The 26,230-nt window shown below is 39.6% G+C and overlaps 1 protein-coding gene across 2 annotated transcripts in view; it reads right to left on the bottom strand.

Moving 5' to 3' along the window:
• Positions 1-26,230, bottom strand: part of TTC7A (tetratricopeptide repeat domain 7A) — a 180,812-nt gene that overhangs the window by 101,328 nt on the left and 53,254 nt on the right. For both annotated transcript variants that reach the window (XM_085315879.1, XM_085315878.1), the window contains exons 11-13: positions 20,492-20,596; positions 8,831-8,948; positions 1,950-2,007 (exon numbers count right to left, since the gene is read on the bottom strand). In XM_085315879.1, coding sequence (XP_085172005.1) covers positions 1,950-2,007; positions 8,831-8,948; positions 20,492-20,596 — 281 coding nt within the window. The remainder of the gene's footprint in view (positions 1-1,949; positions 2,008-8,830; positions 8,949-20,491; positions 20,597-26,230) is intronic.

Raw genomic sequence — 26,230 nt, 5'->3', positions numbered from 1 at the left:
CATCTGAGCAGGAAGCTGTTGATGCATATAATTAACGGCTCTGGAATTATTTAGTTTAATATGGACTGTGTCCTATGTCAACAAGTCAAGATATCACTCAAGGAATTCTGAACCATCAATGAAGACACCAAYGTGCAATTAGTATAGGCAAGTCACTGATGTAATTTCTAGTTTTAAAAAAACATAAGATGGAACCCAGCTTTGCCCTAAACTGTTGGAGTGGGGTGAGCTGCCTCTGTCTGAAGCAGATCCTGTGAAACCTTCAGTAGCTTCTCCAACAAGAAATAACAAGGGAAAATTCACAAGGGTGTATGGGAGCAGAGATTAACAGTGCTTTCAAAGAGACAAAGGTCTGTTGCTTTACTGTTCAGCTTCCTCAAAAGGTATTAGAAAAATATTTGATCCAAGCTTCCAGCTGAAAAGCCAGCTTATAATAAAGGATGGCTACAGGCCAAACCATGGCTTGAGAGCGTCTAAGTGTACTTTAAAAAGAGAGTAAAAAAAAAAATAGACAGACTAAACCAAACCCAGGTATATAGGAAGACACTAGTAACCAGCTTACTGTCACGGTATCTCTGTTGGCTGAAGTTTGAGTACCTAGTGTTTGGCTAGAAGCTTGCCTGCTTCCTGGCTAGAGTTAAGATAACAAGAAAACRAGTCACAGCCAGTGGGAAAGGTCAAAGGATAAAAATAAAAGCAGTCTAAAAGCTATGCAGCATCGCAATTACATTGAAATTACACAGTAATGAAGACATCACATTGGAGTGTAGGAACTTGCATTACTTAAAGTATACTCCTGCTCTGAAAAGTGACTGTATACATTTTTTTTTAATCCTTCAGATCCCCATGGAGCAAACAGAATCACATCTGTAACATGTTCAACCTGCTGCATCTGTAGGAACCCACTAAATATATGAGAKTCTTCTTAAAACTTTGAGATACCAGGTATCTCAAATTTTCTTTACTTCTTGTAATGTATTTTTGCCTATACCAAAAACAAAATTAGATGCCTCAGCCCAAGACTTAGACCATCAAAGCTTCTGCTTACTTGTTATCTGAAGTCTAAAAGCTGCAATTACACTGTTAACTGCCCAAACATCTAGTAGTTTTTAAGTGGTGGGACTTAGTTGCAACAGGGTCAGGAAGCTCCCACCTCACCTATCTACCACACCAGAATTCACAGACAAGATCTTTAACCTTGCATTACCTAAGGAGTTTTACTCAAGGTAACAGTAACACCAGAGGAGTTTAATTCACAAATACTTTCAGGACATAACTATTGGATCAGATTCCCCACAACATAAAGCAGCAAGGAACAAGAAAATGGTAACTCATTTTACTGCTAGCTCCCTTCTCATACAAGGGCTCACATAAATATTCTTTAGGACAGTGATCAGGATCCAGGTCTCCTCTCCTCCTAGAAACTGCATTGATGCTAGGTTACAGAGTAATGCTCAAGGCATAAAAAAAAAAAAGTAATTTGCTGGACTAGAGGCAAAATACAAAACCTTCAAAAGRAGAAGCTGAGTTTGTTTCACCCCAGAGCAGCCTACACCCTAGTGAAGGTTTTCTTACGCTATGAGGGAAATACGAGTTCAAGTCTACTTGAGGCAGGAATGGAAACAAAACCAATATTCCACATTTTCCTGATGATACTTTGTAAGGGAACTGCTTCTCCTGGTACTGTAGATCTCACTGCTGCTAAGTTTTGTTTCTTTAGTAGCAAAATAAGGTACTTTCTGAAACTTACTTTGGATCAAAGAATTACTGCATTTTGACATCAAAACCATTGAATGGTTTTGACAGACTACTGCTGGAATCTATGGAACAGTTTTAAAAATTTTAAGCATGAAAGCTTGTGTAAAAAATAAAACATTTAGAAAATATTACCCTGGAGTCACTTGAAGAAATAAATAAGTAATGCAAGTATCAGCAAGATTCCTACTCACCTTTCCAAAGTCTGAAGTGCTTTCTTGTTTAATTCATCCTGAGTACCCTTCAGGGTAGCTGTAGGACAAGACTTCATGTTATTTAAGAGTTGAATTCCACGTTTCATATTAAATAAATTGTTACACATCTGCAGAACATTTCAAAYAGGGCTCATAAAAACAGTAGAAATCTGGTGGTATTTATATTCATGCTGAAAAACATGTCAAACAGAACAAAACCAGTATTTTATTGCAATTTTTCAAATAATTCTATTTTTCTTATTAAAAACTCTTGATTCTCTTGTCTGATAAGCTGAAATCTTTTTATTGATATATGCCCCTTAAGGGGTCTGGGAGGAGAAGGGGATRCACTAGGAACATAACAGTCTCTCTGCCAAGTTGGTATATATGCTAAAGGTAGCAACCAGCAGTGTATTCTGACTCCGATACAGGCTGTCTCCACCACTGTCTTCACATAGGARGATGCAGTAGGTTGAAGAGGGCCAAATGTACAGCTCCATGGCAAACCCTGTTGCAACAYAGACCTCTGTTAAGACTAGAGCAAACTTTCAGGCTGCTTTAGGTATAGCACTAGCCACTAATGCTACTTTGCTATCTCCAATTCCTTGACTAACAATACTGCCAACTAGACTTATCAATATGTGAAATAATTCCTAGCCACAACCATAGAACAGTCTTCATGAGACAACTCATTAAAATCTTAATATGCCAGCACAGGGGTGTCATACAATATCATCATCAAGAACAAGGAAAACAGAGGAACAGCTTTGAGAAGTATGTTTTTCTCAACTCTAAAATATTCTGGAAAGCTAACAATACTCTTGGGAAGTACTTGGGCTAACTCCTTCTGTTTCCAGGTTTTCTGATTTTACATAGCAGTTGTTTCTTGTTCTACCTATCCCAAATTTGAGAGCTACAGATTCTTAGTACAGAAGTATAGAAGCAATGAGTAGATAATCCATCAGCAAACATCCACCTATGAATTTCACTTCCTGTCTCAAGTCAATGAAAGCTCCGAAAACAAAGTGATTAAATAGCATATATTAAAGCAACAAAATCTGAGAAAATATAAGCATTCTTATAATTTATTGAGATGACCAAGATGTATCCTTCTAAAAAAGCCATATACAGATTCAGTTTCTTTGATTTTTCCAACACAGTAGTGAGTGAAACTTTAAAATTAATTTATTTTTGCCAAAGTGATCAGTCCTTTTTATTGCTAAGCCTTTCAATAGCTTTTCAAAATACCAGTTTCATTTGGGAGGAATAGCAACATTCAGGATTTCCTGAAACATAAAGATCAAAAGTTGGTTATGCCATAAAGTCCATCCTAAATAGTAANAAAAAAAAAAAAGGCAGTTTAAAAAATAAATTTGAAGACCTGAGCTCTCACGCAAAATGCAGCTTTTAAAATAGTTGGTAACACTTTACTCTCAGTAGCCTTAAACTGAATCTTCAAGTCCACTGCCAGACACAGAAAATAAGTAACAGAGGAGGAAAACTTACAGAAAAAAATTAAAATGATCAAGATTCACATTCACATAAAAATGTTTGAAGAGACACTGGAAAGGATTTGATCATAGCTATAAACATTCATCCAGAGAAATATGTCAGATTTTGATCTTATGGAAACTACAAGACTCCTTATGTAAGTTACAGAACAATTTTGGAGATGCCACACAATGAGGAAGACAGAAAGAGATTTTATTGTCTTCCCCTGATTCCCCTCAAGAAAGRAAAAGCTAGGACAACTTCCAGTCTGACAAGATTTCTGACTGATGGCTGTTCAACTTGTAGTCAGAGAGTAACAGCACAAAATACATTGTGGAAATGACAGTGATTATTCTACAATTACAGTCAACTTTGCCTCCTCATGACAGGGAAACAAGAAGTGAGTCCCACCTCTTATGGACAACATGAGCCACATCTTCAGCTGCAGGTAAGTGGGAAATCTTGCCATCTGTCTCTAGATTTGTATCTGACTTAAATAAACATATTGAAATTTGAGTTGACAATACTGAAGACTGATGCTCAAAATCAACTGTGCCATTTGTACAGTAAGGGCCTTCCAACTAAAAGAGATAAATTGGGGGTAAAAAAAAAAAAAAGAGAGAGAGAGAGAGAGAGATGTGATTTGGGGAAAGAATTAGAGAGATTGCAGGCTAAGCAGATGACTGAGAAAGTTCAGTGGATGCATGATTTGATTTTAATTAAAAAAAGGAGATCAAAATGTGTTTCAGAGGACCTGTTGTAATATTCTAACACATACTCTTCATGCTAGATTCCAAGTACAAAGCCATAAATAGAACAGGTAAAGAGGCAGCTCATGGAGAATAAACCTTAAGTTCTCCCATCTATTTTAAAATGGAAAAATCTGTATTTCTATACAGAATCTGTGACTGCAAGAGAGACTGTGTCATGGTTCATTATCTGAACATGGTAGAAAAATGCTAAAATGAAATGCTTAAAAACATGGCAACTGAATTAAGAATGTCATCTTTGAAGAACTCTGCTGCACTCTTGCACATCTAGCTCAAAAACAGATGACTGCATTTTTAGCACACTTAGATTAGCTCGGCAAAAATTTTGTAATAGTTAAGTGCTAAGAAAGTGAACAAATAAAAAATATATCTGTAAAAAATATCTGGAAGTGTATCAAGAGTAGTAAGGTGAACAAGTTAATAAACTGGATTTTTGCTTACTGCAGTCATTTGGGTTCTTCCTCCTCCTTTCTTCCCCTGAGACTTACTAGCTCTCTATCATAGGTAATACATGCATATGTTTAAGGAATAAATATAGCAATAATATGACTCATTYTGTTTAGTATTTGTGCTCTGCTTTATAAAACCTTGTGTGAATTCCCCCTTCCCTCCACCTCCCCACATTATCTTTCTCTCTCCCCACCAGAATGAGATTTTTTTTCCTAAGTAGTTGCTTGTATCACTGAGAAGCTTTCACTTCAGACAAAGAAAAGCTTGCACTAAGGAGACAGAATCAGATAGGTTAAGAAAATCTGACTAAAACTTCCAAAGTTGTACTCCCTTCTCTGAGGTTGACAGCGCTAACAAATTCTTTACCTGCTATAAACATGGCTGCTGCAGTTCTACCAACAAAAAGGCAGTATGACTGCTTATTACTTAGATTAAAATAACCTGTGCAGTGAGTCTGAGCTGAGTAAGGCAGAGAGCACAGGGAAGTTAAAGTTTCTGAAACATCAGCTGATACTCCTATAAAACACAGTACTTCTGCAAATGTCACCTTTGGAGCCCAAGATTTATTTTCTAAAGCACTCTGCATCTTTAAAGGACCTCAAGCCTTACCAAAAATCAACAGGATTTTCAACAACATTTTGGTGCAAAAAACAAATAAACAAAACCCCCCAAAAACTCTCAAAACCCTAAAGTCATATTTGAAAACAGAGAGAAGTAAGCTTTGTGTCAGTGAGTACTGTGGCACAGTAGGAATTAATGCATGAAGTAAAACAGTTAATGCTGTGGACCAGCATCAATACTACATACATGAGGACAGGGTGATTTTAGACTACTTCCAGTCTCGTCCCATGGTCTGAACACCAATTAGCAGCCGCAGAACATCAGGGCATTTTTGCGTTATGTCTGGTTTAGTGTTATGAAAAACAATTCAATTTATGTACTCCAGAACTGTTCTGTGATGTGAATCACATCACAAGTGAGGACAATGGAGAAATAGGCTTCAAAAGTACATTCCTGATTCAAACTAAAATACTAATGTACACATGCCCTTTAGCTCCTAACAACGAGTTTCAAAACCATYTCCCTCAGTTAAGAGGGCTAATACTACAGCCCTACAGTTTTGCACCCTGAATTACAATTAGAAATTGCACATGCTGATTGCTGTTCTCCAGATGCAAAACAATGAGTTTGTTCACTAATGAGCTACATCTACAGTTTTTCTAACATTAACTGGTGATTTCAGTATATTGATCATATATAAAATTTACAAGAATAGCTAGAAAAAGTTTCCAGTTCTGTTTCTGATCTGTTCTCTTATACTAACAGGCTAAATGAAAACACAAAGAGTACTCACTCCCTCTCACCTCTGTAAAGAGTATAAGGGTTTATTGCACCAACGAAGATTTAACAATGAGATGAGAGGTGGTGATGTTAGACAAGAAGAGCACTTGTATTTCACAATACAATCTGAATCTGGTCTTTCCTCTTTTGTCTTTGTTAAATTCATCTCACCCTCCCCTGCCTTCACGTACACCTAAGGTAGGCAAAGTTGTCAATACAGCTTGAGTCAAAACTGGAACTACAAGCAGCAAGTAATGATTTCACATTACACTGCCCCACTGGAAACAGGTTTGGGACATGTCCAGAAAATCTAGACATGTCTAGATAGACGTTCTGAACCAAYATGATATTTTTGCTTCTAACAGTAAAGCAAAAGTGTCTGAGGACACATCTTTCAGCTACTTCAGTGAGACTTGTTTCAAGAAACAGGTAATTAGACATCAACTGACAGTGAGGAAGCTACGTATCAGTACACAGAACATGTTTCAAGCAATGTTATTTCACCAAGGAGCAAACTCAACAGCTCTAAAGCTGTAAGATGTAAAAAGCTTGGGGGGGGGGGGTTAATCAAATGCACCCACAAGTTCTTTAAATTGTCATTCAGTAAGATTTGCTCTTCCGAATCTTGCAGAAAACACTTGCTAAAAAGTGGGCACTAGGGAAAGTCTTTAATACAGCACTTCAATGCCTTTACCACATAGGATGATGCTAGATATTTACTCAAAGTACATATTAAAAAGAGAAAGAATGACCTTGGTTGGAAGGCATYTTGATATACTGTTGTAAGTTTTATAAGTCTGGTCAAAGGACTGAAACAAATAAGTACCACTGAAAATGCTGACTTGCTCAAAATCAGTTTAAATGTAAAGTTATGGAAATTACATACACGAACTAATTTCTGATTGTGTGTCTGCATATAGCAACAAATCTGTATAACCAATTTTGACAATATGAAGTAGAATTACATAGGGGTCTGCTATTTTCCTTTCAGTGAGTTCAACTCCCACTTCTTTACTGTAATAAGCTACTTTTTAAAAACAACACTAATGAAAATATCTTGTAAGTGCAAATTGGTGAAATGTTCTCTGGTAAAATACTACTCCRTGCCCACGAACATCACAAGCAAGCTTTTGAAGGACTTAATTTATTTTATTAAAATACGACTTGAAAGATGGAAAGAAGCTTTTTAGGGTCCCCTTAAATAATTGAGTGACTGGACATACTGAATCAAAGACTAGCAATAGGAAAAAGATGAAGCAGACATTCCATTGTTTCACAACATAAACCAGATACTAATCTGGATAAAAATCCAAGGCAATTGTTGTGAAGACTGTGTACTTCATATTAAAAAGAACACTTAACATGACATCCCAACCAATCTCTTGAAAACTCAAGGAAGACTTATCTTCCAAAAGAAAAAAAAGTTTATGATCCATATCTTGCTTGATGAAAGTGCTTAGAGATTCAGAGTACAATACATACCTCTACAACTCCATTCTTTAGAAACTAATAAAATTTGCCTACAGGGTACAATAAATAATTTGTAATAAGGTTTGCACACAAAATCTTCTMTCTCTGAAAATAGTGTCTGGGATTTTGTATAGCTTTAGAGACAATTTAAATGAAATCTAGGCAAAATGCCCTAAGGAACTAAGCTGTTAAGCAGAACTCAGTGTTTTTTATTCGTTTATATATACATATATATATATATATATGTATGTACGTACGTATACATAAAAAAAAGGTAAAAAGGTTCAGGCTAAGAAGGACAAACATCTCTTGACGTGAACTTGCTARGGGGAACTATTCTGAGGCAGTGAAACGGAGAGTTGAAGAGAGCTGCCTGGCTGAAAAAATACAGTGACTTGCACTACTGAAGAGCACAAGCCACTTCCTTAAATACGTGCCTTGCAGATGCTTGCTGTATCTTGTAAGGCCAATGTACTTCCATGATACCATGCTAGTCATCACTTCAGTTTTGTTTCAGGCTCACTAGCTGGAAAAAGTTGGTTTGTTTCTATGGGAAACCATTGCTTTGCACAGAGGAAGGACTGTCAAAAGCAGGAAACAAACTGGTTCAGCCATTGTTCAAAGAAACTATGTTAGCAGACCTGTGTTAGAGTCACGGAGAAAATAAAGGCTGTTCCCAGCTGCGAGTTTGATGAAAGTCAGATCTAGAACCCTACCAGACACTGAGACTTCAAGACCTTTGGGGCTACCAAACACCAAATCTGCAGGAACCCATTGTCCTCAAAACCCAAGCGATCAGCATTAAAAAAACAATAATTTTTTACATTCAGTGGTCTGTATCCAGTCAACGTCCATGGCTACCAGTGGGGTAGATATTTTTATCTTGTTTATTTCTAAGCAGAGAAAGAAACTGCATCACAGAGAGGTTGGATCTCTGTGGGGAATCAGTATCATGCCAAGAACTGAAGTCAGGCATATCTGACTCCAGTTCTTGGATTGTATTTCCTTATGTGATTTATGAGTGGGTAACAGAAATATGAAAATAGATGGAAAGTTCAACTTGCTGTTGTGTAAGTAAGTGAAAGAAATGTGTTAAAAACATTAAAGTAAAGCATATGAAGAACTGCTAGCTATAGTAAGATTAACATCTCCTAAGCAGAGATTTGGACTTTTACTTTACGTAAAGACTTCACTTTTATTACTAAGGAAGATGGTTTTCTGAAAGAAAGTGAATAGTCCCCATTTCCCTTTCAATCCGATTATTTTCCTTGCCCAGTCACTGCTATAAGTTTCTAATAAATCTCCATTGCTTGAACACAAATGCTTCCTACAACATATTCGATAAACACAGTAACTCACCATCAGTAGCTTGAAGACTGTATGTCAGGCCCAGTGCCAGGTAACCCTTTGCTAGAGACTCTCCAGCATCCTCACCCAAGTCTATCACCATTTTAGCAAAGTGTTCTCCTTCCTCCAGCTGCAAAAGAAGATAGGATGAGAATTACAGACATTTCCACTCTACTTGCTTCAGTAAATTTAACCCTGTTATACTTGTCTCTATGTGAGCCATTCATAAAAGGACTTTCACACTAAACTTTCACAGAAAGGAGAACATAGAGGGTCACACTATCAGACTTTAGTTCCCATAAAATTTCCTTAGTTTTATTTTTTGTCCAAACCATTTCCAGATGTTTAATGTGAACRAAGGATCCTTTATCTTATTTTTATACTTTCCTCCCAATCATGCAATCTTAAATACACATGTTGGACCAACTAACACTTACATACTATCCTGGCAGTGCATTGATATGTCTAACAGGCAACTTCCTTTGAATTTACAACTATCTGGTTTTGCTATACAGTGTTTTTAAACCTTAGCAAATTTTAATTCCTTTTAAAACATTAAAAGAGTAAAACAAGAAATCACTTCACTGCAAGCTGAGTTCAGCTGTCCCTTGCAATTCTGCTGTCACAGGAAGGAGGCAGCAAATTCAAGATCCAAATTCCAATCCAAAATACTGTATGACCTTTACAGCTAGTGTTGGCAGCAGGCAAATTTTATATGTTTTAGAAGGATACAATTCTGTTGGAGGTCCATAGCATTTTGCACTACAGATTTTAATGGGAACAGGAAGCAGTTGCCTCCAAAATAGTAAAATATATTAACTCTGTCTCTCCTATTACAGAATATTGCTGCTCACCCAACCTTCCTTTCCAACTGACCACGCAAACCTGAACTTAATAAAAATATAAATTTTAGCACCTTTAAAATCATCTTGAATGACAACTTCTAATCAAAAATAAGTTGATTCTTCTATTACAGGAAATACTTCTCATTTCTAACAAACTCATTAGTATCACCCACTCTCTGTAAACAGAAAAAACTAAGACTTGTAGGCTTTAAATATCTGGAAGGGTCTAAATCACAGAGGTATACATGAAAGCTGCAGTTAATGCTTGAAGGATACAGAGCCTACAGGAAGGCCTCATTTGTATACCAGATAGTCTACAGATCCTATCAGTCATAATCAACAGTCACCTCGATTAAGAATCAAATAGCATTACATTATCTGAAAAACCCTCCTTTTGGAAACTTTCACTACAAGGTAGTTTATTTTCGGGGATCAGGCTATTTTGTTTAGAGGAGGCATGGTTTTGTCTGGAATCCAGCCGTTTTAAATGCAAGTACTGCAGACTTAACTGAAGTGCACTATCTTAATACTCAGCTTTGTCAGACTTCAGAGCCTAATATTTCTTTAATATCTAAAAGAAGCTACTTGTAATGCAGTGGAGCCAAAAATGTACCAGAAGACCAGAAATTTCCATTCTGCAGTGACACATTAATATTCTATTTATGAACAGAATCTACAAATATACTAGCCTATCAAGGGGCTGCCTACTTCCATCACTTCAAGACATTCAACTGACAATATTAACTAATGACTAGATAAACAAAGGGTCAGTAGTCATTAGCTGATATCAAACAAAAAATCTTTACTGGAAGCTCAAATACAAAGAAAGGCTGAGAAGTCTGTGAGCAAAGACCCGCCACTGCTTGTGTCTTTTCCTCACTTGCACAGATCTCTGAGACTACATCACTTCGAACTAGATCTAGACCAACAGTTTCCAAATTTCTGAACCCTTAGACCAGTCAGCCCAAGGACCAATATGCAGTTTATTACCTAACTATTCACTGAAAGCACTATGCGGGCATTACAGCCTTGCTGATTGCTTAGTCTACAGTGAATCTGCAAATTACTAACTGAAACAGGGAAACCCTTTCATGTGCGTACTTGAAATCACTAGCTAAATAGCAAGCACCCTCTTTAATGGCATAATCCAAAGGCTGTTGAAAACAGCCGAAATAGTCCTGCTGGCTTTTGCGAGGCTCAGATGAGACCTTTAAACCCCATTCACAGCAGAAAGATTAAGGTTTATCCCAGGAGAATTCTTAATCCCATGAGCAGCCCTGCAGCCCTATCAACTTCCCCGCCGCACACTGCAGCGTGTTCTGGACTGGAGCCTAGGACAATGGAAGAAGAGAATGTCCCATAACTCAGCATGGAGGGGAAAAAAACCTTCCCATGAAACAATGACTGAATTCTTCAGCTCCCAAGAACTTTTATGTAAGGCATGAAATCTCTGCAGCCAGAAAACTAATTACGCACCTCTTTTCTCACCATAAACAGCTATATTCCTACTCTCTTTTTTCCTTGTCTCTTCTTCCTACATACGCTTTACTCCAAGAAGTCTCTGTTAGATGAAGAAAAGCATTATACAACAAATTCTAATGTCTAGCAAACAAGGGTAGGGGTGGGCAGAGTGTATGAAAAAGGAGAATAAATGAAAGGTTTGGAGTTGAAATGGAGACATTTAAAATTGGAGAGATTTTGCTCCATTGTTCCTTTGAACAGTCACCTGATGGTGTTTCCAGTCCCTGACTGATGGCCTATGCTGCATAAATCAGCAGCACACCATTCAGCTTTCTTGCCTGCCAGTTATCCAGGGCCACCTGTGAGTGTCAGATTAATCTATTGTATGAATAATTAAAAACACAACTTTTCAGGATGGCTGAAAGAGCACTCCTAGCACAACCATTCTTGTAAACTACATTTATTCATACCAACACTAATGGCACTTTGACCAGTGACAAAGATTCTCACAAATGCAAGCTTGGTCAGCTGAAGACTACTTCAGAAATAAATGGCCTTGCAAACTCCAGTACAGCTCAGCAGCTGGTTCTGTTTATAAGAACGTTTATTTCTCTTTCTTACAGCACTCAACCACTTGCCCTGCCAGCCCTGCTGTGACTGCCATCTGCCCCCTCTTCTCCAGTACTCCTACTCTTCAATCATTCTGGGCAAGCGAGAAACATCAAACCTTTCACTTGCATTACCTCACAGTTGTGAGGTTTCAATTCTCTGATGCAAACTGTCCCTAACCTGCCTGCATTTGAGGTGGAAAAATCCCTCTCCACATACCTCACTAAGGGACCAGTAGCCAGCCTGTCCTGTGATCTGCCAGTCAAGGTGTACCCATAGGGTCCCTTAAACGTAAGCAATGTCTCCACTGTGCTGCAGCCATAGAAAAGGGGAGCAGACCTTCAAAAGAAGCCTCGATCCCTAAGGAATCACACTAGATACAACCGTTCCCAGCCGCAGCTCCTACATGGTGCCATGTTACCACAGGCAGTAGGAGCAACTCTCCCTTTCCCTTTTTTCCATGTGGTGCCAGCCACATGAGGTCTCACTCAGCAGGACTCCCAGAAGTTGTGAGGTCTCAGTGGTCACAACTGAGCTGAGCTGGAGAAGGCTTATTAGGAGAAAAGATGACCATTCCTACTCCTGCTGCACAATCAGGGACCCAGCCTCCATACAAAGGGAAGCTAAATGGTTCATTTACTTCAAAGGAGAATGCTGACCTTAGGGCAACACAACACTGACTTAGAAGGCTAAGGAACATGGATTAAAACTTCCTGTTGCACCTTACAGACCCTCGCTAGCAAGCCCTGAGCTGTAGGATGCCACATCCCCCTAAGCATGCCTGGCATAGTGTCACTGTGATCGGGAAATACACGAAAGCTGCCAACAGCAATTCCCAGCACTACTGAAAAGAGAATTCTTTGGGCATTCATGTGCAGGTAACAGCCTGAATTCAGCTTCCTTAGAACCACCATTTGTTATAATCTCAGAAGGAAGTGGAAACAAAGTCTCAAAGTCACAAAGATGTATCTCTGATTCCCCCCTTACTATTGTTATATTCTGCATACTTCACACCGAATAGCTCATGGAGAAAGGGGTAGAACTACAGGTTACAGGGAGAAGGAAGAGGCTTCTGGTGTTCAGAAACCCTAGGTCGAAGAAAACAGGTGTTGGGGAAAAACAATCTAAAATAAGCTTTTTGTATTTTGAACTCAAGCTGTATAGCCTGTGAGGAGTCACTGAAAAGCCCTAAGTAACCTCTCCTTCACAAAAGAGAGGAGCACACACCTGGCACCTGGAGAGAAATACATTGCCAAAATGCAGTGACACTGATAAGATTGTAATATTGTGGGTTATTTTTTCCTCCCACCCCCTCCCTCACCTTTGATGGAAATGGAACAGTTGTTTGCTGCCTAAGCCTGAGGGATGTTTTCCCTGAAACAGAGAGTTGCTGTTCCAGCAACCCTTGTTATTTGACCGGAGGTTTTGGTGTATGCTTGAGCCAAGCCCGTGGGCATACTGACAAGGGAGTGGGGAACAGCAGGTGCTGTCCTCTGGCCTATCGCCACCCAGCTGGTTTTCAACCACCACCCAGCATGTTTTTAGAAAAGCTGACACCCAACCCTATTGAATCAATACCCTCCAGGACTGCAAGTGGGAGCTGCAGTCAGTTCCCACCAGCACAGATTTAGAACAATTGAGGACAAGCAAACTGATGATGTATAGCAGCATGGAAATGGCAGCTTGTTGCACTGAAAAGGAGGAATGTGTAAGGGAGGAGACAGGAAACACATCACGTGACACTGGACTAGGACAGCAGATAAGGTTAGTCAAACAGGGGAGTCTGGACACCAGAGTGACAGAGCAGCATCTGAGTATATAAAATATCAATTTGTACGGAAAGGGGATCTACACAAATATCACCCAATAACATCACATGCAGTTAACTAGAAGGATTTACCTTGAGAAGAGAAATGCATAGGAAGAAAATGGTCAGTAAGGTGTAATACAATGAAAAGGCTGTGCTCCACAGCTGTTTACAATATACAAAACAAATCACATATTGTGTACACCAGGAAACAAAAATCTCTGTGCTTTTGTCGGACTTTCCAGCATTTTCTGTATATCACCATTGGTAAGCCTGCCAGCTTCCTCAGCACGTAAGCTCAGCCCCTGCATTTAGGAATTATCCAGGCCTTTCCCTCCACTGTAGCAAAAGTAGTTCATTCACAAAAATTGTATAGAAGGCAAGATTCTTGGCCATCTTTAATGTCTAAAACCTTGGAACTGCCCTAGTAAGAGCATGTGTGAGTAAGCAAGAACACCTTTTTAGATGACAGAGGAAATCTCTAATCTCCTTAGCCTTGCTTTCTCACTAGCCTCTCTCCCTAGCAATGTCAGTCCTTTACAGAATCTGCTCAATAGGTCAGATAATGGGATTAGATTTGATCTTTCAATATTATTAATCCTGCCCTAAAAGCTAAGTGTCTCCATGCAGCTTCAGGACTCCTAGGTGACCAGGTATCAGCACATGCACAGCATTTCTTTTCTACAGTGACAGRGCCAACATCAAATAGAAGTAGCTCCTTCAGATTAAGAGGCCTGTGGAAATAGTAGATGATAAACTATTACTTCGAAGAATCACAGAATGGGTAAAGTTGGAAGGGACCTCTGCAGATCATCTAGTCCAACTCCCCTGCTCAAGCAGGGTCACCTAGAGCATATTAGATAGGGTTGCATCCAGGTGAGTTTTGAATACCTCTAGAGAGGAAGACTCCACAACCTCTCTGGGCAACCTGTTCCAGTGCTCCATCACTCTCACAGTGAAGAAATTCCTCCTCGCATTCAGGTGGAACTTCCTGTGGTTCAGTTTTTGCCTGTTGCCTCTAGTCCTGTCACATGGGACTACTGAAAAGAGTTTAGCCCCATCTCCTTGACACCCTCCCTCCAGGAGTACTACAGTCCTAAATCTCCATCCTGTCAAATCCCACACGTAGTATGATGTATTGACCTCAAGGTATGTCTTACAGACTCTTTATGACTGCCTRTATGGTGTGGCCTGGCCCTGGTTCATTCTCTCTTTGCCTTGACTGATGGCAGTCTCTGTCTTCCTATCAAAGTGCTGGAGCAGAGTGCTTGGTTGTACACACTAGGGTCTGAGAATTAAAACAAGTGAAGAAAGTAGTTTTGCTAGAAGGCCCAGCACCACCTTATGCTGCAGCTTTTCCCACAGGATGATGTCCCTCCAAAATGTTGCATCAGTCAGAGAACAAATTCATACTACCTGATAGCACAGGCATTGTTCCATAGTATGCAAGTTCAGGGCCACAATGCTATTTCTGTGGTATCAATCACGAGTCACTGCAAATACTAAAAATGTGATTTGCAAGTTGTCTTCCTACTCTGTTAGGACAAACTCCTGGAATATTCAAGGTAATTCCAGAACTAAGTAGAGTCTAAGTATAGTCCATTTGCCTCCATGTGCATGTACAAACTCTAGGTGTGCCTCCACTGAAATCACAATCGAGTAAAAACAAAAACAAAAGAAACACAAAAAGGCATCCTAGTAACCCTAAATACCTTTAAATAAGACTCATAAAACAGAAAAAAAATCAGTATTTAATACTTGCCTGTAGCCAGAAGCTTCATTTTTAGTATTTTCATAACATCTGCCCCAGCTGGGTCCTAAATGTACCTGAAGAACCTGAATTACTTGTGAAATTAGCAGCACTGTAGTAAGAAAAACAACTCATGCTGCAACTCAAAATCATTGCCAAAATAGGCAAGTCTGCATTCAGCTGAGGCCATGCCAAGAGGAAGGCTGAGTGAAGTAGGGAACTGCAGTAAGTCTTTTAGTAAGTAGCACTCTGAATTTATACTGGACCAAGGCAGAACAACTGCAGTGTGGATATTCTACTGTAGGCCACATCAACTTTCCAGTGCAAACTTAAAATGATGCCCCAAGCTTCCATAGTCAAACATTTCACAGCACTTTCAGAAAGCTAAAAAATAGATGGCAAAGACAAATGGTCTTTCTCTTCACTTGCTAGAATCACTCACACATGAGTTAGGCAAATGGTTGTGCTGAAACTCTGGCAAACTAAGTGTGCTAGGGAGCATGGTGCCTTAAAACTGACGTTGAACCCACTAAAACATTTGAAATACACTTGTGTAATGTACTAGATATGGCATAAAATGAAAGTTCCATTTTTGCTGAAAGCTTCCCCATCTCATGGACTTTATCAAGTACCGGTCCAACTGTATCTTGGCCAAACATGATCTATATAGATGCACATGTTTTAGAGGTTTTTTGCTTCTCTAAGACAACCAGCATAAATTTTAAAACTAATGAAGTATCGATTTGCTGTTTCCCCTGCATTTTTTTTATTTGTGAAAATCTGTAATTTGAAAACAAGATGATCAAAACATTGGCTACCTCACTCAGCTGTTTATTGAAGACTCAATTCTGAAAGCTAGGGTTGATGAGAGCAGATCATCCACTGATGTAAACCAGCATGGTGCCTGCAATATACCAGCAGAGCCGTGCCAACTTACATCAGCTAATAATTTGGTTATACTGTCACAACAGAAGCTGAGGGTGTTCAACTCTTTTCCACATCAGGCTCTGTTACACATTGATTTACATGACACATTATGAATGTATGTTTTTATTTTGATTTATTCTGCATTGAGAGATTATTTCATCTGATTTGGGCATCCTCAATGTTGTATGTCACTAGAGAACATTTCAATTAATATTTATTTTGGGTTCTTAAAATGTGCTGAGATACCAAAGCCTGCAATAGAAGTTAAATGACCATTTGATTCATCAGGAAAGAAAGTGTTCTGAGCTCTTCATGACATTCTGCAACTATCCAGCAGAATAAATGATGTTAAATTATGTTAGTTACTAGCAAAGATTTAAAAAACAACACCAAAATACTGTTTTTCTGTGGACTATAAACAAACTGGGTACAACAGTGCACCAAAGGCACATAGTAGGCAGACGCAGGAGATACAAATTAGCTCTTTCATTTGTATAAATTGTGATCAGATTTCACTCTTTTCCATACTAGCCAGCAATCAAGTAAATAGATATATTTCCTAATTGAGAAATTAAGCATAGTTTATGTTCTGAGAAGCAAGGTAAGTTTGAGTGTTTAACAGTTTATATATTACGTATTAACAGTCAAACTGTTCCAGTGCCCTGTCTCTCCTGATTTCTTTTTATACTGGCATTAACTTGTTCACTTCCAGTTTAAATGATTCAATTCTAATTTAATTGCCATGTAATTTAAATGCAAATAATTACTGTAAGGATGATGTTTAGATAAACAACTCTCCTAAGCAGAAAGGTCTTTATCATGCAAAGGAGTTTGCCGGTAATATCAAAAGCATCTCTAACTGTTAGATGCAGGAACCTGCCACTTCATTTTTTTTCTAAAAAATGCTCACATTTCCCTCCGCCCGCCTCTAACTGTAAGGCTTGTACAGTCTCATCAAAAGTTTGGCCTAAGGGTAGAGCATAAGCCACTGAGTGAAAGGAAGAGGGGAGATGGATTTTTCATTCAGTTTTACTGTGTAAGGCTCCACGCAAGATGACAACACTGCAGCAAGATTAAGCTCTTGTGAAAAAACATTTGCATTTCAGACTGCACCCCAGTTCCAGAGAGGGTCTGACACAAAACCACTGAAAAAAAATGTTCCATAGTGTGAAAAAGAAAACAGTATTTGGCAAACTTTTTCCCTTCTTTGTCCTATTTATTTAAGATTACACTGTTGCTTTATCACCTGCCATGTATATGGAATCTGGAGATACTGGACTACCTGAGGACAGAGTCGTGGCTGAACTATCTTGTTATAGGGACAGTTAAAAAGATGAATTCTTTACCTACTAGCTGTATTAGCAAATCCAAAAGGATCTTGTGAGAAGCAGCAATGAGTAGGACAAATCATAAGTTACCTGGTACGGAAATACCTTAATTTTGGGCTCATAATTGTACATTCAACTCTTCATCCGTTACAGTGGCAGATACAGTTTAAGGGCACAATTTGAAATTCAGTCCTTAGCATCAAGAATGGATAAATGCTGAGCTAACAGATGCAAAAGAGAAGGATTCTATACCATTTCTTTTCTCACAGTACAGAAAACTAGTCCTTTTACCTCAGCAAATACCAATGACACCAGTAGAGTGCCTTTGCCAGAACTTCACTGATTAACAACTTCACTTGTTAAAGATCACACCACGGATCTTGACTTTAACACTGGATCTTAAAAGATGCAGTCACTGTATTTATATTTTATCTGAAAGCTAGTTATAGCAGAAATCACGTGTTTAGCAAGTATTAAGAGACCAACATCCTTCCTGAAGCCACTACTTATGCTTAGAACTGGTTGGAGTACTGGCTTTAGGTTAGAGATTTGTTATTTGCTGTCTGTGAAGTTTAATAGTCAGAACAGAGACCCTAGTGTTCAGAACTAGCGTTCGTCCAGTCTGCTTAACCGTTTCCTAACTTGATCCTCCTCCACTGAGGGTAAATCTTCCTTGCTCCAGATCTTCCCATTGGTTTCAGAGGTCTGGGATGCCTGAGGGCAAATCTTACTAGTAAAAATTATGGCAAAGAAGCCACTGAGTACTTCAGGCTCCTCTGTTCTTTATCACCAGATCCCAGGTCCCACTTAGGAGCAGGTCCATATTTTCCCTAGTTTTCCTTTTGCTGCTGATAAACCTGCAGAAGCCTTTCTTTTTGCCACTCACATTCTTACCAGATTCAACTCCAGATCAGCTTCAACTTTGCTAACACTGCCTCTGTACATTTGGACGCTGTATGTATATTCTTCCCAGGTCACCTGTCCCTGCTTCCACCTCTTGTATCTTCCCTTTTATGTTTGACTTTAATTAGGATTTTTTTGATCATCTATGCAGGCCTCCTGCTGCAGCTGCTTGCTCGACTTCCTGTACACCAGGATGGATGTTTCTTGAGCTTGGAGAAGGTGATCCTTGAAGAATCAATCAGTTCTCCTGGACCCCTCTGCTCTCCAGGACCACAATCCATGAGATTCTTCCAAGCAGGTCCCTAAAGAGAGCAAAGTTTGCCATCCTAAAGCCTAGGATTGTGATTCTGCTTTTTGCCTTATTCTCTCCTCTCAGGATCCTGAGCTTCCCCCTCTCACATTTTGCAGCCAAGGCTGCCCCAGACTTCAGGTTCCCAATCAGTTGTTCTTTGTTTGCAAGTATTAGCAGAGCTCCTCCCCTCATTCCCTCTGTGGCTCCAGTGCCTCCTCCTTGCTGGATCCATGTTCACAAAGCAGAAAGACAGAAGAGTTAGATCATTTGCAATACAGAGACTCCAAGTTTGTCTTCTATATTAAAATTCAGGTTCCTAGACAAAAACTAGCCCGATCTCAGAGAAAGATCTTTCCCTAAATTTAATGACTATTCTGCTGTTTTTCTTTTTTTTCCTCTCCTGACAAAAGAGGAGACTCTCTTGTCTTCTCAGACTGTAGAACTGCTAGGGGTGGCAGCATGGCCTTGCAGACCCACACCATGGCTCCATATGAATGCAGGCATTTAGTCCACGAAGCTCCTCTAGTTGCAGAGCCTACACAGAGACATACTTAGCAACATACTTGATGATGTTTTAGACTAATAACAAGCCAACCTTGCTTTTAAAACTGCATCAATACAGTTATTAGTAAGATTGTTCAACACAAATCTTCTGTCTAGTTTACATACTGTTTTTGAAGTCTAAGAATCCAGAAAAAAACAAGAAAGAGATTTACTGTGCATAGTACCTTCAGCCCTCAAAAAGATATACTGAGCTAAAGGTACAAGAGAGTTAAATCACTCTAAAGAACAGAGAAGGGTTGGGTAAATTCAGCACGACTTCCCTCAAGGCCTTCAGTCCTGAAAGATTTTTTCCTACAGCAAGATGCTTCCCAGTTTTTGCTAAATCACATATGATCTTAACCATTATAATTCAGAACAGCATAGCTCATTCAAAACATACATGACCAGATCTCCTCAATGATATAACCCAATTAAGTTCAGCTGAATAATACAGACTTACATCAAATGGTGAGGCAGATGATCGGTGGGGGAGGGGGATGGGGAACACAACAAATTTAGCTTTTAAAAATTTTCCCCAAACCTGGGCAGATTCTTCTGGTATTTTCCTTCAGGCTTTCCTGCATCTTTGTTTTACTTGCATTAGCAACTATAATCCTTCACTGACTGCAGGGACACCTTGTGGTGAGGACAGAGGTGAAAACAGCAGGCTGTCATTCAATTAATTAAACCAAGCAAAGAAAGACTGACAGATGTTTCTGCTCCTTGGAATAATCAGAATTTCACAGGCACAGACTTCCACTCCCACTCTGCTTCTGGGGCATACATTAACACATCCAGAACAGAAAACACTGACACAGCAGCTTCAAGAACAAAGGATTGAGTTGTCCAGCAAAGCTGAACTGTCTAACAACCAGATCCACTTACAATGATTAACTTTTGTCTTTCAGGGGCTACAAGGGTGGCCAATTTAACTCTGGATATTTGCTTGAAGAAGCAGTCCCCAGGCTGCTGTTAAGGCTCCCCACGCCACACTCTTTGTTTAATGTGTCCGCAAAATGCAGTTCAGTTCAGACTTACTGCAAAATTTCTTGCTGAACTTCTGTTCATTTATATGCATGCATGTGCATGCTTATGAGATTTTTAACAGGAATTCCCCTTCTCCACCCCCCCCCCCCCCCCCAACTAGACTACGGCACTGTCACTGCGGTACCTGATACATTACGTAAGAATTGCATCAGTTTGCTTACCCAGTGCAGTGGCCCAATGCAGACCTTAGCAGCCAGAAGAGGAACGGTGGGATCTGTAGGTCGCAGCTTAGCACACTCTTTGAGCACTGACACAGCATACGCTGACTAGAGGAGGAAGAAGGGGACAGAGGGAGTGGGAATAAAAAAGGCTAATTAGACAAAGCTGTTGCAGAGCTCAAGCAAAATATTTCAGTGAAATGTACAAAATAGTAATATGAAGTAAAGAATAATGTGTCAGCAACAAGTTAACAACTTTAGTCCCACCCCCACACATACATGTACCCACGTACATGCATGCACACGCAAACACACACACTTCCTACACCCAGAGGAAACACGCCAAAGAACCAGTCCTCGCTGTGCACATTACTGATTATTTTAACTGTGTTCTCACAATGCACGAAAATTCTGCAACAGTTGTCCCCTCCATACAATCATATTCCAGCAAGCCAAAAAAAGATCACAAAGAGATTATCCTTCAGTACATTGCACTTGGGCCAACTAAATAGAAGTCTGTGCAGCTAAATTAGTCTCTGTTCTGTAAATTTGGGGTTTGGCTCTCTCCAGTTCCAGAACATGCAACAATATAGCTGAGATCCCACCATGTAAAAAGTGGAGGAGGCAACTGTAGAGCAGTACATTGTTCAGCAGGGAGAAGAATGAAATTCATGCGGGTAGTTTGTGTAACACATTAGAAAGAAAGCCCATTGAATTCTTGCTGTCTTCTGAYGTTAGGTTACCATTAATGAATAATGCTTACTAAGCTTAGCAGTTACATAGTCCTTTTGATATTTAATGTGCTCTACAAACATTGATTGCTCTTCATAGCACATACTCAGGGCTGCTATATTTCAGAAAGTTTAAAGGGGAATGAGGAAGGGTATAGTCTGAGACACTGATCAGAAGGTGTGATCAGCATATGGGGATGTGAAAGAAGTTGCCCTACCACTGTTTTCTAGCCCACCCCATCCCACCTGGACCAGAGTCTCTTAAAAGCTTCCAATTCCCTCACTACAGACCCCAGAGCCCCTCCCCCCCAATTCTCTCATTCATGATTCTCCAGGAGAAGTTTTCTTTTCAGATAATTTCTCCTTACATTCCCAATTCATCCTAAACTCTTTCCCACTGTCCCAAGAACCAAAGGCCTCTCCCAGCTCTTTGAGAGTTCACCTTCAGAACCAAATTAAATAGTCATGGCCTTTCTATATCACAGGAAAGCAGTAAATGCATTAATAGAAGCTTATAGAGCCATACTAGTAGCCACTCGTATCAGCTCCCGGACATCTCTTTGATACCCAGTGGCCCTCCTCACCAGAGCTCTTGTCAGCACATGATGCTAGGTTTGGAGCCTGCTTTAATCTCATAGAATTGGCAGTCCTAACTGCAGCTTCACACTCCCACTGGTTATCAGCACCTCCCCTCCCTCACACCATACCAGAGCTGGCTGAGCCTGCCTCCTCATTTATCCACAGAACTGAAGGTCCAGTTCTTGCTAAGGGATTCAAAAGCCTGGGGTAAGAATTTGCTTGGAAGGGAGCCTGGGAAAAGAGAAAAACAGGTGTACAACAGCCCTGCACATGTTAAGGGAGAGATGAATATTGTAACACAATACACGTAAGTGCCCCACAGCAGCAAAATTCAAACCACCTTCCTTTGAAAGCTTGGCTACCTGCTACTTGRTCTAAGGAAAAGCAACAGCATGTCCTGTATTCTGAAAGCTGTTCTACATAGAGCATAAGACTAAGAAAATTATCAAAAAAWTTGCTATTTTGCAATTGCAAGTGTGTGATTCACTGATTTGTCTGAAGTCAGAAGGAAAGTCTGTCTCAGGGCAAAGATGAGACTCAAACTCTGTTCTAGAGCACACATTGTTATCCCATGCCACTCAAAGGCACTGCATCAGTCCTGAGGTAGTAAGGAGAAGGTAGAGAAAGAAATGCAATCTCATCACTGCACTCTGCAGTTACTAGATGACTTCTTGACACCTTTTGTTTAGAAGAAGTAATGTCTCAGGTTTTAACAGCATCTTATTTCTCTTTTATAGGAGGTTACCTGTATTGTAGGGAAGTGGTGCTCCCGGTACCAATGTTGCACGACCTGTAAAAGCTAGACTAGCCCCAGAAGGGTCCTAGCCTGACATCCATCTTTCCTGCCCTCTTGCCTATATTCCAGCCCCACAGGTATTTCAACGCCAGCTGAGAGATCCTGAGCAGCGTAGCAGCACTATGAGCATTGTACCCAGTCAGCATATATGCAGCTGAACACCAACAACCACCACCGTTACCCCATCACGTAAAAGTGAACTATGAGGACCGGGTACACAGAAGACCGTACTGTCCACAGTGTCGTGGCTTTTGAAAAAAGGATACAAATCAAACTTAGTGGTGGTGGTTTCTCAGTTCTATGTAAGCAGCCTGATAGCAAGGAAAGGAGGACGCACCTGGGAGCTAGTTACAGCCTCATGAGCCAGCACAGCCAGTGCTAGCATAAGCCAGAGCCACCAGTGGCCTGTTATAATTTAGGCCACGGTTGTAATATCTTTCAGAATCTATACCAGAACAGAAATGATAAAACTCAGCTCCTTGCCAGTTCCTCTTGAACTCTGTTCCCTCCTTATTTGCAGTCTATCCACTGAGTAAGGCTGGTCCTCAGGACACAAGCCAACTCTGCAGTCTCTGCTAGCCTTGAACTGCAAAGCACTTGTCAGTTCTGTCCAGAATCTCTTCAGGAGGCAATAGCACGACTGCGACTACTGAATGCAGCAAAGCAGAAAATCCAGCCCTGTGTCTATGCCCAAATGCCTCATGAGCAGAGTTACTTTATCACATGCACTCATAATCTTCTGAACATTAATTTACAAAGAGAGCTACAGTTTCTACAGTGCTTCTAAAACATTTGTGGAGCTATGTCACTTGAAATAAGTTCATAAAATTTGCAGTTATACATATGGACCAGTAATGGTTTTAGAAACAGGGTGGTATGAAGTTTTTCTTTCCCACAGCTGCATTTTAAAAATTAATTTCACCTTGAGAGCTTACTCAGCAGAAATTATATATAGATGAAAATGTTAGCCAAGGAATAACAGTAGAAAGAATCTCTCACTTCCACAGTGACCTTACTTAGGGGAGATCGGCGTGAAATACAATATCAAGGTGCTTTAGAGATATTAATTATAGGCATTAGCAGGCAGGGAACAAATATCATTCAAAGCACTGAATACAGATGTGTCATTGGTTTGTAAAAATATTTAATATGATGCAGTGTTTGTGTAACACTGAAATAATCTGATAATTARAATGTTCATATTCTTTCACTTAGTGTGGGTGGACCAGGCAACCAAGCGCATTGTTTGTGAGAATAATTGCAAGGCAATAATAATTAGATTTATTGGTGAGGCATGTTTTGAGAAGAGCAGAGGTTGAACTCCAAGAGACTTCAGGCTTCTTCTTAATAATTCTGAGATTCATAGGGGCTCAATCAAAATTCAGGACAGAATTTAAGCTCTTTCAGTTTGGCTTTCTAATTGCTGGGTTATAAACACTGCACTGGAACCAGTTCCCAAGGATTTTAGGAAGTCAGCAATTTTCCTCTGGGTCTCATTTGGCTTCTCTCTGGGACAAAGGCTTTTAAGTCCCTCACTGCCCCCAATGTACTTGTTAACAGATAAAGTTTAAAGGGAAATGACAAGCTCGCCAGTAGCTACCTTGTGGGAGTTTCAGCTTTTTCTGTGAGAGGTCTACTGTAGGAGTTCCAGCTTCAGGATCCTCATTGTTTAAGCAGGTTCATAAGCAGTCTCCTTTTGTTATGGACAACAAGGCACAGAGCTCAAATCAGGGTTATGGAATGAAAATGCTGCCTTAATGGGAATATTAAGCAATTAAAAAAGTGGACCGTGTACAGAATCTTAAGAATCTTTATTAGCTCAGTTGGGCACCTCCATCCTTCTTTTACCAACAGCTTTGTGGTTTTTGCAGTGGGGACATGGGAACAACATGGTACCACTGTTTTGTGTTTAAATCTAATATCTATAGGAAGCTGTTTATCGCATTTTTCCCAAACTCAATCAACTTGCATACAATATTTTTCTTCTGCAGAGATAATAGTATGTTCCACAATAATTTCTGAAAAGAAAATTAGTAAAGACAGTTGCTGGGAAGTAATAGGCAATACTGAAATGGCAGCTTTCAATATAGACTTTTGAAAGAGCTCTGTGTACCACATTTAATATGAAGGAAAATGGCTGTCAATCTGCAGTGAAAAATCAAATGGAAGTTTTAGGGAAGAAGAGTGGAGAAAGAAATGCTTTCCCCTGAGTAACTACCTCTCCCATGGTTTTGAATCCTACAAGGGAGCTGTAATAGAAGGACAAACGTCTATCCAAGTATTAAACACAACTCTTCTTCCTCATTTCCTAATTATATAATGAAGCATGCAAGCATACACTTCAAAGATGCTTGCCTATGGCCAGTATAGAAAGGACAGCAGCTCACAGGGAGCTTTCTGCTTGCTCTTCCAAAAGGCTTAAGAGATTGTTATCAATTTACATAAGTGCATAGATGCTGTCCATATGTTGGTATTCCTTGGTCACTCCAATATTATTAATCAGTTCCCCCCCTTCTTCTCTCCTATCAAAGCAATAAAGGAAAATAAAGATGTAAGAGAAATCATTTCATATTCAGAAGATAAAGAAACCATGAACATTAAATAAAAGGAGGAAGAATTTCTAGACAGTAAATCATGTCAAGCAGACCAGGCACACCATAAGCAGTTGTTTAACTTTTGCAAAGGTCCCAAAAACCTTTCAACTCTTTTGCTTTTTTGGCAACAACTTTCAGCTACAGATGAAAAATTTCTACAAGAACGAGGACCTGGTAGACAGCCTCAGTCTCAATTCACCTTGTAGTTCAGTCTACAGATAAGTGTCCACAACTAAAACTGTTTTTATTTCCAGAATAGTTCCATCTTTCAAGCAGCACTATCTCAAAGGGGTCATGGGGAAAGCAGAGAGAATCCTTCATCAATATGCAAGATTAGTATTAATTAGTATTCCCTGCAACCTGAGATTCACAACCATCTAGCTATAAGTGCCCTGGGACCAACAAGGAAAGATATGAGTGAGCAAGCCAGCAACTGAGAACTCCTAAATTACTACTACTGATGATAACTTCCCATTGAATTTCTACATTTCTGTGAAGTTCTCAGCATTAACATGATTCCCCTATAGCATTTACTTCTCAACACAGGGATAAATATATCCCTTTTCTTTTAGCTTGTGTTTAGCTAATAGGAGCATTGCAGCTAAGCAGTTTCAAATATTTGAAGTACCTCCTAAATTCTAGGATTTAAAACCTTAAATCTACCCTTGATAATGTGACCAACATCATCCTTTACACTTTTGTCAAGACAAGAGAATTAAGTCTGAAGGCAGTTATATAGCCCACCTATGTAATCTGCTTGACAGTCAGGAATCCTCGGAAATTTCCATTTGCTGTACTATCTACAGCACATACACATACCCTTTCTAATCTTTTCTTCGCACTAAAAGAAACCAAACTATTGAATATCCCCTTGATGGCTGACCTTTGTAACAAGATCTTTAACCAATGAAGGTTCAATATTTTAACTTCCATTCCCTAGCAATGCTATTTAAGGAGCCATCCGAGGCCTCTGTTGCTCCCAAGGTTCCTGCCTGCAATGCAAAGAGAAATGTACTTTTTTTTTTAATGCCAGTTGCCTAGC

Source organism: Rhea americana, unplaced genomic scaffold (assembly GCF_003343005.1).
Source record: "Rhea americana isolate MKP2758 unplaced genomic scaffold, rheAme1 scaffold_44, whole genome shotgun sequence".
In the NCBI taxonomy this organism is placed as follows: domain Eukaryota; kingdom Metazoa; phylum Chordata; class Aves; order Rheiformes; family Rheidae; genus Rhea; species Rhea americana.
The sequence above is the reverse complement of the archived record's forward strand: the minus strand, read 5'-3'. Positions and strand labels throughout refer to the sequence as shown.